This window comes from Geotrypetes seraphini, chromosome 3 (assembly GCF_902459505.1).
Source record: "Geotrypetes seraphini chromosome 3, aGeoSer1.1, whole genome shotgun sequence".
Classification (NCBI taxonomy): domain Eukaryota; kingdom Metazoa; phylum Chordata; class Amphibia; order Gymnophiona; family Dermophiidae; genus Geotrypetes; species Geotrypetes seraphini.
This window is the reverse complement of record NC_047086.1, coordinates 153,346,860-153,360,835: the sequence shown is the minus strand read 5'-3', so window position 1 is coordinate 153,360,835 and position 13,976 is coordinate 153,346,860. Positions and strand designations below refer to the sequence as shown.

Below are 13,976 nucleotides of genomic sequence, written 5' to 3'. Positions count from 1 at the left end.
TAATGGGGGGGGGGGGGGAGCTGTTGAAGGGTTTGTGTGGGGCACATAATCTAGGAATAGGCTGTTATTTCCTGTGACATAGGAAGTATTAACTGAAATATTGAATGGAAACGTAATGGAGTGTCCAAAAAAACGATATGTAAATCAATGAACAGGATGGATCACCTAATTGTTACATATAATGTATGTTTTTTGAGGTCTTTTCTCCTCTGTTTTAAACATACATTATATGTAACAATTAGGTGATCCATCCTGTTCATTGATTTACATAGGAAGTATTAAAAACATATCTCATGTCATTAACTAATAAAGGAAAGCAGAAGAAAACACAATATTCTGTGGTTTGTTTCATTTACTGATAATGGTGTGCTGTCTTTGCAAGGAGTGCAAACTGGGGTCCTTTTACAAGATGTGCTAATGGATTGTGTGTGCTAGTGATTGATGGATGCTAAATGCTGTACTATAAGTATAAAATGGGCTTTTTAGCATTTAGTGTGTGCTAAATCCTTTAGCGCACCTTAATGAAAGGAGCCCACTTTTTCTATACACTGGTACCACAGAAAAGGAACACAAAAGATTACAGATACTTCAGAATACAACGGCCATACTGATACTCAGAGCCAACAAAATGGACAAGGCCACCCCACTTCTAAGAGAACTACATTGGTTATTGATTAAGAAATGAATACAGTTCAAGATGGCATGCGTGATCCACAAAGTTCCTCCTTCCTCAACTCCCTTCCACTTCCTGTCTCCTCAACAAATCCACCAGAAAAAGATGTTCAAGTCCACTTTCGAATTCCAAGCTCCGTGCAGTTGGAACAAACTCCCAACATCTCTACGACAGGTCTTCTCTTACTTCTGCATCCACTTAAGACATATCTCTTCTCCACATAAGATGAGAAGACCCCTAACCAGTATATCTACCTTTACTGATCTCTTGCCTCATTCATTATTTCTAATGTTAAATGCTGTACAAAGACTTTTGTTAGCTGCATTGAAACCTTGTTGAAAAACTGTGGGATATAAGACCTGTATAGTATAGTATAATATAGTACTCATTTAGAAAGAATGTGCACTCATTGCTGATAGTACAAACATGCGCAAACTATCATGTTTGTATAAACCATTGGAAAAGAATTTGAACTCTTTTTGAAAGAGTGCACTCTTTTTGCAACCACTGCCTATTCTTTACAAATAGGGTACACTATTTCAAAAGGTTAGCACTCCTAAAAATGACCTCCCAAATGAAGACTAACCAACAGTGGCATAGCGAGAGATATTTGCACACAGGAAGGAGGCACCTGGCATCATCATGCCATGCTCCCCTTGGCTCCTCCCCCCAGCACCATGTGCCCCCCATGCATCTTTTCTCATGACCCTACCCACATACCTCTTCAAATCTTCACCGGCCTCGAGCAGCATCTCCTACCCGCTGTTCACACTGGCCCTTTTCCTTCCCTCTGATATCACGAACAGGAAGTGATGTCACAGGGAGGGATGAAGCCAACACAAGCAGCAGGTAAGAGATGCTGCTCGCAGCCGGTAAAGGTTTGAAGAGATACCAGGGGAAGATGAGATGTGCCTGTGCTGATGCCTCCGCCAAGGTGGCATCCAGGGCAGGATGCCCCCTCAACCCCCTCCTCCCTTACTATGCCAGTGCTAACCAAAACAAAACACACAGTGCTGCCAATGACATGGGAAATGAAATGAACATGTTTGGGCTGTCCATCCCTAATATAACCTATAGTCCATATGCTCTTAATATTTGTATTATAACCAGAAGTCCTAGCAAAAATCCAGAAGTGATAAGTTAGCTTGCAAGACGCGTTGGCTATAAGTTCTGTACCTGAAAATCATAAAAATACTCTTCTTCTTTCTCATCCACGAAAAGAAATTCCTCACTTTGCAAATTATATTCTGCCACAGTGGTAATATTCAGCACTCCGTTCTGGGTCTGTTTCCATACCAGCACATTATATCCAATGTTGATGTCTCCAGTTGAATTAAACTTAATCCTTCTCCCTTCATCAATAAAGGTCACTTTCTTGAGCGCTTGGAGTAACTGCAAATGAAAATGAAAGGCATTACCTTTGCAGTGGACCCTATTTTCAAAACAATTCTGTCATTAATATAGAAGGTATGAAGTCAGGGTGATAACAGAACAGTGTCGTGTGATGGTCAGTGCTATTTTTGGTTTGATAGCATCAGGGCATCAAGAGGGTGTGGCATCCTGGACCAACATTTGTTTTTGTGCCCCCTCACCACCATGCCCCCCCACCTGCCCCATCCCTGCCCCACCTCCCATAAGTTCTGCCTCCTGTCTTGGAATCAAATACAATTCAATAATTTAAACATGTGTTTCTCAACCCAATCCCAAGGCATTCTGGTTTTCAGGATATCCATCATCATCATCATCATCATCGATGTACATGAGAGGCTTGAAAATAACAAAGGTGATGCATGTAACCCTTTCATGTATTTACTGTGGATATCCAGTAACCTAGATAGGCCAGTTTTCAAACACTGGTTTTTTTTGTTTTTTTTTTACTGCTTTCCACCTCTTTCCCTCACTCATGCCCTCCCATTCTGCTTCTCTTATTTCCTAATCTCTTCCCCCTGCCACACAACATCTCTTATCCATGTTTCTCTCTTCCCCCAGCCATACAGCATCTCCTGTCTGCGTCTCTGTTTCTTTACCCCATACATGCAGCACCTTCTCTTTGTGTCTCTCTCTTCTCCCCAGGCATACAGCATCTTCTGTTTGGTCTCTCTCTCTCTCTTCTCTCATCCATGCAGCATATCCTCTGTATTTCTCTTCCCTCTCCCCAGTTATGCAGCATCTCCTCTCACCTTCCCATCCATAATCTCCTGTCTCTTTCTGTGCTTTCCATGTAGCATCTCTTCTTCCTCTGCCCCCGCCATGCAAGATTTCCTCTCTCCCCCCCTTCCCTCCCTCACCCCAGTCATCCAAGCTCTCTTCTCTCTATCTGCCCTGCAGCATCCGCTCTCTCGGTACCACAAGTCATGTAAGATCTCCCCAGCTTTGTTTCTGGTGTGATTCTGTCATCCAAAAAGGCAAGTTCTGCTAGGTGCTCGGACAGAAGCCATAGATGTCTGGAAATGTCTGAAAGCACCTTGTTTGCAACAGTTGCATTCATATTTCTGTTGAGAGTCGACATTGATGATGATGTTGAAGAAAATTCAAATGTTATATGGGATGGGTAACTGTTTTGATCTGACTTTCCTCATACCTTGCCTTTGTCATGATTCTCTTTTCCTCAAGCTGCCTCTTTCTGCATTCTTTTTATTTATTTATTTGCTCAATTATTTAGCCCGTCCTCCCAAAGGAGCCCAGAATGGATTACAAAGTACATCCACAATATAATTTACAATATAGACATGACAAAAAACATATTCACTAAGCAGCTCTGGTGAGAGTAGGTGGCGTAGGTGCGTTGACTTTGAATGGCATTTCTGGGTGCATGTCCTTAAGGCGCTGGGTTTGTGAAGAGGAAGGTTTTCACAGTCTTCCTGAAGCTCCAGAGTCCATCTAGTGTTCTAACAGATGGGGAGATGGGTATGCAGTGGTGTACCTAGGGTATGTGGCACCCGGGGCCCATCATTTTTTGACACACCCCCCCACCCACCCTCCATGTAAAAAATATTTTTTGTAATAACCATGAAACGGTATAAATGGTCAGAATAGAAACAGGGAGTGAAAATATTATTTTATTGAACCTCATATATGTAACCATTATTCCAAACATAACATAACATAAATTATGTCTGAATTGTCATGACATCAGAAGTACGTATGGAGTAGTTGCAGGTGATGCTTGGGACAGTTCTGATTGTGTTAGTTCGGTTTTATGTGTTTTTTGAATAGAAGGGATTTTATTTCTTTTTTGAAGGTTTTGTAGTCTGTGGTCGAGGTCAATAGGTTGTAGAGTTGGGGGTTGAGAGTTAGGAGGTTGTCGAACAGTTTTTTTCTTTTGACGTTTTTGGTTGGAGGGTGTGTGAATGGTGTGCGAGTTCTCCTATGTCTGGTTGAGGTGGATTTAATTATTTAGCTGAAGAAATTAGTTACCCCCCCCCTCCATTCCTCACACATTAATTCTCTTCCATTTTTGTTCCCATTATAAAAAACACTGATAAGTTCCCAGAAAAAAAAAATACATTAAAATAAGAAGTGAAACCAAAGGCCCCTACAGATGAGAACATAACATAAGAATAGCCTAACTGGGTCAGACCAATGGTCCATCATGCCCAGTAGCCCATTCTCATGGTAGCCAATCCAGGTCACTAGTACCTGGTCAAAACCCAAAGATTAGCAACATTCCATGCTACCAATCCAGGGCAAGCAGACACTTCCCCATGTCTTAATAACAGACTATGGACTTTTCCTCCGGGAATTTGTCCAAATCTTTCTTAAAACCAGCTAAGCTATCTGCTTTTACCATAACTTCTGGCCACTTCATTTTTAAGCTTAGATCTTTCCTTCCAAACAGAGACCTTGCTAGATGTCAAATACAACACAAGGGAACTTCACACAGACTTAGCTGTGCAGGAAATGTGAATCTCCTCATACACCCACCTATAGTGAAAAAATGTGCAAAGGTCTGTTTTTTTTCTTTCGATCACTAGATAGCCTAATGCCACACAAGCAGCACTGTTACAAAAGGTCAATGCTAAGGTTAACAAAGTTTCCTTCCTTGGACCACAAGGAAATACTGACAAACCACTGGAAGAGATCCCAAAACAACTACCTAGGCACAATACCCAAAGACCCACTCAGTGTGTGAACCAGTTGAGTGGAGTGGACTAACTGGGGGGTGGAAATGGGCCCGGAGTTTGCTCAGGAGAATTTTCCAGACCACCTTTTCCTCTCAACACATTGACACACTGCCACCACCACCACCACCACTAGGAACACCTCACTGGTTAGGCCAGCAATGCTTATAAACTTTATAAAACACATTATTATATTTTTTTTATAAAGCACATATTTTAACTGAACTCTCTGACATCCTCAGCCTTTCCATTCACAAAAATAGAAGGAAGAAAAGTTCCCATTTCCTGCTGTCTCATGTCCCCGGCCTATACAATATTTTTCTTCTGCAGACTCTTCAAAATTCTGACCAAATCCTCATTTCACTTGCATTATAAAGTACTGAGGATGCCATCTCTCCCAAATCCCAGATCCTAAAGTCTGAGACAGTAGTGCAAACTGCCCGATTCAGGAAGAAAAATTTCGATTCAGCCTATTTAATTAGTTTTTCGATTCGATTTTTCTGCCTAGTTGGGTGATTTTTTTCAAAAATCCTGGTGGGTTTTATAGCTTTTTCACCTCCTTTGGCTTCTCCTAACCACACTGGCACTGTGGTGTAAATAAAATAAAGAAACAAAAAGGACTTTTCCTCTCTCTGTTAAATCCTAGCTTGCGGTCTAACACCAGCTCTGGCAGGATACACATTTCAAATCTGACATATTGTAATCACAAAACAGAAAATAAAATTAATTTTTCTACCTTTTGTTGTCTGGTTATTTTTCATGCTCTGGTTGTCTTCTGATAACTTGCTTGCCAGGGTCTCCTTCTTTCTTCATGCTAACCATCCATCTGCCATCTCTGTCCTCCCTTTCCATTTACCTTCCCTCCCCAGGAAGTCTGGTATCTTTCCTTTTTTTCATCTCCCTCCACAGATCCACCTTTTCTTAACTACCCTTTCATCCAACATCTCTCCCTCCTTCCCCACCACCCCAGGGCCCACCATCTCTCCCTTTCTGTTCCCAATTACCCTCCTATCCAGTATCTCTATCCCTCCTCCAAACCATCCCTTGTGTCCAATTTCTCTCCCTTTCTGTTCCTTCCCTCCCTAAATCCCATGGTCCATCATCTCTCTCCCTCTCCTCTATTTTCAGACCCATTATTTCTTCCCCCCCCGAAGTCTGGCATATGCACATTTTTGAACACCCCCTTCCCTCTGTGTACTTCTATACCAGGGTCCCCCCCAAAGGCCTGTCCCCCCCCTTGAAGGCCTGCACCCCCTTGAAGGCCTGTCCCCCCCCCCTTGAAGGCCTGTCCCACCCCCCCTGTCCCCCCCCTTAAAGGCCTGCCTGCCTGTACCCCCTTGAAGGCCTGCCTGCCTGTCCCCCCCTTGAAGGCCTGTCTCCCTCCATGAAGGCTTGTCCCCCCCCCTTTAAGGCCTGCATCTCCCCCTGAAGGCTTGTCCCTCCCCTTGAAGGCCTGCACCCCCCCCGAAGGCTGCACCCCCCCAGAAGGCCTGCACCCCCCCGAAGGCCTGCACCTCCTTGAAGGCCTGTCCCCCCCTTGAAGGCCTGTCCCACCCCCTGTCCCCCCCCTTAAAGGCCTGCCTGCCTGTCCCCCCTTGAAGGCCTGCCTGCCTGTCGTCCCCCCCAAAAGCCTGTCTCCCCCCATGAAGGCTTGTTCCCCCCCCTTTAAGGCCTGCATCTCCCCCTGAAGGCCTGCCTGCCCGCCCCACACCGAAGGACCGCTCGCCCCCCCCTCCCACCCCACATCCAGACGTCCGGTTCTTCCCCTCTGGCCTCCCCGCACCATTTAGAGTAGAAGCAGCCTGCAGCAAGATCGCGATGTTAGCGATCTTGAGCTGCTTGTGCTGTCCTCCACCGCGGACCCGCCCCCCTCCTCTGACGTCAGTGGAGGGGACGGGACCATGGCGGAGGACAGCATGAAGCAGCGCAAGATCGCTGACATCGCGATCTTGCTGCAGGCTGCTTCGGTACTCTTAATGGTGCGGGGAGGCCAGAGAGGAAGAACCAGACGTCGGGGGGTGGGGGGGGGAAACGGACGCCGGAGCACCCCCTCAGGGCTCGCACCCGGGGCGGACCGCCCCTCCCGCCCCCCCCCCCTTGGTACGCCACTGTGGGTATGAAATATGAGTAGGAGCGTTTACAGGCTTTTTCAGTTTTGAGGGAGTGGCCAGGAGATATGGTCAGTTGTTTTTCTCCTTGGGACCTCAGTGGTTGCTTTGGGAAGTAGATTTGTGGTTTAGTTGTCATGTAGTGTGGAATCGTTTCATGGAAGGTTTTGAACGCGAGCATCAGGGACTTTGAAGGCGCAGCACTTTTGAATGGATAGCCAGTGCATGGAAGCTAATGCAGGGGTAACGTGGTCGCGAATGCCAAGGTTTTTCAGGAGGTGGATTACAGTTGTTTGAAAGTCAACTTCACTCATACAGCAAGAAAACATGCTCTGCCTTTGGAAGGCACTACAGGGTGGAAGGGGGGAGGGGCTGGAAATGGAGAGAAGGGCATGGGGAGGGGACTGGTGCTGGAGGATTGGACTTGATATACTGTACGGCTTTTTCTGTGTGGTTTACACAATCAAAGCAGTTTACATGGGGTAATGAAGTGCTACGTGACTTACCCAGTGTCACAAAGAGTTGCAGTGGGAATCAAACTCACAACTTCAGGGTTCTGAGACAGCTGCTATAACCAGTAGGTCACTCCTCCCCTTGGAGTGGAGAGAAATGGCACTGAAGGGAAGGGAGAGAGCTGCCAGACCTGCAAGAGGGGGCTGGAGTTGAATGGAAGGGAAAGATGTGCTGGACCCTGGGGCGGGGTGGGGTGGGGGGTACTGGAAATGAAGCAAAGAGAGAGAGAGATGCTGGAGTAGTGCTGCACCTGTGGAAGGGAGGGGACTGTTGCTACATGCGGATACCCTTCCCCACTTAAAAGCACTATCCGCAGCATGGGACTTTCCCACGTGCTTAGGCCTCTTTTAGCACAGTTGTAAAATGGCCCCATTTTCCATTTTTTTCCCAATAATGGTCACACATTAATTTCCCCATTAGCACATGAGCACTTACCGACACTTTTTCTAGGTAGTATGGCTTACACGCTAACCACACACTTAGCATGCAGCAACGTAGCTGTGCTAACCAATCAGCGCAAAACACACTTACTCTCCATCCCCCAGACATGCTCCCAGCACGGCACATATGACCGCACTCAGTGGTAATGTAGCATAGTGCACTAGCTGCATTTACAACATGGCTAGAGCAATGGTGGAATGAGGCAATGGTGATATGAGCAAGGGATGACAGGTGGCTAGAGAATAAGGTGGCAGATAGGCCAGCCAAGGTGATAGCCTTCCACCTTGGGCAGAGAGAGGTAGGGAGAGTGAAGTGGCAGGCTTGATGGGGTGACGAGGAAGGGAGAGAATCTGGTGACAGTAACAGGCATAAGGGGGTAAAGAGATGATGGTGACAGGATCAGGGGTAGGGAGAGTGTGGTGATGGTGACAAGGAAGAAAATAGGCCAGTGTGAGGGGTAGGGAGGTTGTGTTCTGTATGTATGAAAAGGACTGTTTTCTTTTAGCGTTGACTGTGCAGGATTGATCTGGATTCAGTTTAACAATGGGTATATTGATGTTCTAATGCTCACTGCAGTGTTGATGATGCTGCCTTTTCCTAGGTGCACCCTTGCTGTGTGACTCATGGATTATTACTAAAAATATTTTTTTATAGAGAGGAGGGGGTGTTAAAAAATGATTGTATTTTACTGTTGGCTTAGATAAACTAAGACTTAAAAAAAATCAAAACTTTCTGAAGTAATTGCTGCTTTTTATGGGGACAGGTAATTTTTATGGGGACGGAGGGGATTCCTCGTGGGGACGGAGGGGATTTTGTCAGGGACGGGTGGGATTTCTGTCCCTGCGTAACTCTCTTGTCCACCACATCAAATGCACTAACTAAGTCGAATTGTAGTACAAGGACTTGTCCAGTGCTCATGCATGTTCTAATCTCAGATGTCAGAGCACTGAGTAGTATTTCAGTGCTATTGTGTTTTCTGAAACCCGATTGTATGGCATGTAGTAGTTTATGGTGTTCCGGGTATTTTGTGATTTTATTTGTTGCCATGCTTTCTAATAGCTTGACATGAAGTGGAATTGAAGCTACTAGTCTGTAATTCTTGTACATTGTTCATTTCTCCTTTTTGATCTTTTGGGGTGTTCGGAGAACATACATAGAGCAATTCTATTAAGGTAATTTTTAATTTCAATGAACAATCTACTGTATAACATATGACTGTCCTCAAAATTTTGTGCCCATCTTGTATTCCCTTTCAACATCTTAATGTATCTACTACGACCCCTCCACCATCACATGCTCCCCAGCACTCCCCTCTACCCCTTCATGTACCTTAAGAACCCCACAAAAATCCTATGCTCTTCCTTCCCCCTTCCCAACACATCACTACTCTTTTTCACCACTTCCAATTGCATCTTGTCCTTTCCCCACCCCGTTCCCTTTCCTTTCCCCTTCTAGGATTAGCAGGTACTTTCTGGATGGTCTTCATCATGTCCACCATGCTGGTCAGAGTGAAGCACATGAAAATTCCCTTGTAAGTGTGTTTCTCTTGTATGCATGTTTGCCTCCCAGGTAGCTGCAGCAAATATTGAGTACTGCAGGGGGATCTCGTTGCCAATTGCTGAGGCAATGTGTGCTCCCTTGATGCTGGTTTGGCATGCTGACCCCTGGAATCCTTGGCAAAGACCCTGGGCATGTGTCAATTAGAGGTTTCATGGAGGCAGTCTGGCTCCCCTACCCTTCCTTGGGTAAGTGGTGGGGTATACAGTGTTTGCACCTTGCAAGAAAGCCCACGCATGATACCCATCATTTCACAGGTCAGCTCCATATTCTGTCTACTAATTGCTAGCTGCTGCTCCATGATTTTAAACAGTCTTTCCTGCAGTGTAAGCTTCTGCTCCCTTTGCTCCAACAGCTGTGCCATGCACTGATGGTCACAGCTCAAGAGTTCAATGCAACATCTTACTGGCTGTTCCCATGTACGAGTAATACCCTCAGCTGCAGCAACATCACTGAGGGAGCACTGCCTGCAGGGGCACCCCACAATCTTCAGGCCTGAAGAATGGCCCCTGCAACATATGTTCTCCATGTTGTCATGCTTCCATGGCAGTTAGGGACCCATTGGCTGGTGTGTGTGTGTGTGTAGGGGGGGGGAGTGGAATTGGCTGCAGGGTCACTGCACGACTTCTAGGCATGTGGACTGGCCCCTGAAGTTGATGTCCTCCTGGATGCCATTCTGGCTGTAGTGACCAGAGGAGGTGCTGGTTGAAGTGTGGATTCTGTGAGTGAGAGGAAATCCTGAAGATCTTCTGAACTGTAAGTTTGTTTAAGTTTTATTAAAGAAATTTGCTCAAGGAATAACAGACTCCAGCCTGGTAATATTATGGGCTAAAGGTTCAATCAGTTTATCTGTCTGAGATTGTCCGGGATAAGCCTCAACAGCACCAATTAGGCCAATTAATCAAGTTATACTCACACATTGGCTACACTTTTCACACAGCCTATCTACCAGGACATATGACTTTTGTAATTGCCCTTCCTAAAAGTTATTGACAAGTCTCAATACATTTTATATCTGAATTAAACAAAAATTGAGATACTGTGTAGTAGCTCTTAGGTGTATCTGGCAAAACACATAATTGAAGTGTATCAGATACAACTTGAAGTGGATCAGGCTATTTTAGCACTTTCTACCTGTTCAGATCTGTATCAGACAAAGGAGACCCCATTGACATCATATATCTAGATTTCCAAAAAGCCTTTGATAAGGTGCCCCATGAACGTCTACTCCGGAAACTGAAGAACCATGGGGTGGAAGGAGACGTACATAGATGGATCAGAAACTGGTTGGAGGGTAGAAAACAAAGGGTAGAGTGAAGGGCCACTACGCCGACTGGAGGAGGGTCACGAGTGGTGTCCCGCAGGGCTTGGTGCTCGGGCCGCTACTATTTAATATCTTCATAAATGATCTAGAAACAGGGACGAAGTGCGAGATAATAAAATTTGCGGACGACACTAAACTATTTAATGGAGCTTGGACTACAGAGGAATGCGAAGAATTGCAAAGGGACTTGAACAAACTAGAAGATTGGGCGACGAGATGGCAGAAGAAGTTCAACATTGAGAAATGTAAGGTATTACATGTGGGGAGCAGAAACTCGAGGTACAACTATACAATGGGAGGGATATTATTGAATAAGAGTACCCAGGAAAGGGACTTGGGGGTATTGGTGGACATGACAATGAAGCCGACGGCACAGTGTGCAGCGGCCGCTAAGAGAGAGAATAGAATGCTTGGTATAATCAAAAAGGGTATTACAGCCAGAACGAAAGAGGTTATTCTGCCGTTGTATCGGGCAATGGTGCGCCCGCATTTGGAGTACTGCGTCCAATATTGGTCGCCGTACCTTAAGAAGGATATGGCGTTAGTCGAGAGGGTTCAGAGGAGAGCGACGCGTCTGATAAAAGGTATGGAAAACCTGTCATATGCAGAGAGACTAGAGAAGCTGGGTCTCTTTTCCCTGGAGAAGAGGAGACTTAGAGGGGATATGATAGAGACTTATAAGATCATGAAGGGCATAGAGAGAGTAGAGAGGGACAGATTCTTCAAACTTTCGAATAATAAAAGAACAAGAGGGCACTCGGAAAAGTTGATAGGAGACAGATTCAAAACAAATACTAGGAAGTTCTTTTTTACCCAACGTGTGGTGGACACCTGGAATGCGCTTCCAGAGGTCGTGATTGGGCAGAGTACGGTACTGGGGTTCAAGAAAGGATTAGACAAATTCCTACTGGAAAAGAGGATAGAGGGGTATAGATAGAAGATTACTGCACAGGTCCTAGACCTGCTGGGCCACCGCGTGAGCCACACGATGGACCTCGGGTCTGACCCAGCAGAGGCATTTCTTATGTTCTTATGTATTGTACCACACTGAAAGCTTCATTGATTAGTAGAACAAAGATGCAAATCTAGGCTTACCAGATTTTGTAAAGCTAAAATCCGGACTCGTGGCCCTGCCCCCCAAACCTTTTCTTGGAACCGCATCTGGAGGGCCTCCGAGTATGTGCAAATGTGATGCATTGATGTCACACACATGAGCACATGCATATGATGTCATCGTGTCACACCTGCGCATGCTTAGAGGCCTTCCAAACGCAGCCCCAAACTTGAAAACCTGGACAAACTGCTACTTTTTAAAAATCCATAGGGACACCCAGACAGTCCTCCAAAAAGAGGACATATCTGGGTAAATCCAGACATCTTGTAACAATACCTTGATCTGACAGTTATTGTAAAGTAAAGCGGTACATCAAATAAATTAAACATACATACATACTATGCAAATCCCAATTATTTCATGTACATTTCACCACAATATAGCATATTACTTTGGACAGTTTTTCTGTGAATGGGGCATTGTATGTGATATTTCTGTGGTTACAATCAAAGCAGTTTACATATTATATACAGATACTTATTTTGCACTTGCTGGGGCAACAGAGGGCTGAGTGACTTGCCCAGAGTCACAGGGAACTGCATTGGGAATCAAACCCAGGACCCCATTGCACCAACCACTAGGCCACTCCTCTGCTTCTCCACATCTGTGGAAATTATAGAAACATAGAAACATGATGGCAGATAAAGGCAAAATGACCCATCTAGTCTGCTCATCCACTGTAACCATTAACTCTTTCTCTCTCTGACAGATCCCTATCCCAGGCACTTTTCGATTCAGACACAGTCTCTGTCTCCACCACCTCTTCTGGGAGACTGTTCCATGCATCTACCACCCTTTCTGTAACAAAATATTTCCTTAGATTACTCCAGAGCCAATCACCTCTTAACTTCATCCTATGCCTTCTCATTGCAGAGCTTCCTTTCAAATGAAAGAGACTCGACTCATGCACATTTACATTATGTAGGTATTTAAACGTCTCTATCATATCTCACCTTTCCCGCCTTTCCTCCAAAGTATACAGATTGAGATCTTTAAGTCTGTCCCCATACGCCTTATGATGAAGACCACATACCATTTTAGTAGCCTTCCTCTGGACAGACTCAATCCTTTTTATATCTTTTTGAAGGTGCGGCCTCCAGAATTGTACACAATATTCTAAATGAGTTCTCAACAAAGTCTTATACAGGGGCATAAATACTTCCTTTTTCTTACTTCATTATTTATGTTGGAAAAATAATGGAAGTTTTGCTGAAAGAAAGGATAGTGTACTTCCTTGAATCTAATGGGTTACAGGATCCGAGGCAACATGGCTTTACAAAAGGTAAATCGGGCCAAACGAACCTGATTGAATTTTTTGATTGGGTGACCAGAGAGCTGGATCGAGGACATATACTAGATGTAATTTACTTGGATTTCAGCAAAGCCTTTGATACAGTTCCTCATAGGAGGCTGTTGAACAAACTTGAAGGGCTGAAGTTAGGACCCAAAGTGGTGAACTGGGTCAGAAACTGGCTGTCGGACAGACGCCAGAGGGTGGTGGTTAATGGAAGTCGCTCGAAGGAAGGAAAGGTGAGTAGTGGAGTCCCTCAGGGATCGGTGCTGGGGCCAATCCTGTTCAATATGTTTGTGAGTGACATTGCTGAAGGGTTAGAAGGAAAAGTGTGCCTTTTTGCAGATGATACCAAGATTTGTAACAGAGTAGACACCGAAGAGGGAGTGGAAAATATGAAAAAGGATCTGCAAAAGTTAGAGGAATGGTCTAATGCCTGGCAACTAAAATTCAATGCAAAGAAATGCAGAGTATTGCATTTGGGGATTAATAATAGGAAGGAACCGTATATGCTGGGAGGAGAGAAGTTGATATGCACGGACGGGGAGAGGGACCTTGGGGTGATAGTGTCCGAAGATCTAAAGGTGAAAAAACAGTGTGATAAGGCAGTGGCTGCTGCCAGAAGGATGCTGGGCTATATAAAGAGAGGCATAGTCAGTAGAAGGAAGAAGGTGTTGATGCCCCTGTACAGGTCATTGGTAAGGCCCCCACTTGGAGTATTGAGTTCAATTTTGGAGACCGTATCTGGCGAAGGACGTAAGAAGACTTGAGGCGGTCCAGAGGAGGGCGACGAAAATGATAGGCGGCTTGTGCCAGAAGACGTATGAGGAGAGA

The 13,976-nt window shown here is 45.2% G+C and overlaps 1 protein-coding gene across 1 annotated transcript in view; it reads right to left on the bottom strand.

Moving 5' to 3' along the window:
* The window catches only part of GPRC6A (G protein-coupled receptor class C group 6 member A), a 61,576-nt gene that overhangs the window by 27,056 nt on the left and 20,544 nt on the right, over positions 1 to 13,976 (bottom strand). The window contains exon 4 of the mRNA XM_033938405.1: positions 1,850 to 2,065. Within this exon, the coding sequence (XP_033794296.1) occupies positions 1,850 to 2,065 (216 nt within the window). The remainder of the gene's footprint in view (positions 1 to 1,849; positions 2,066 to 13,976) is intronic.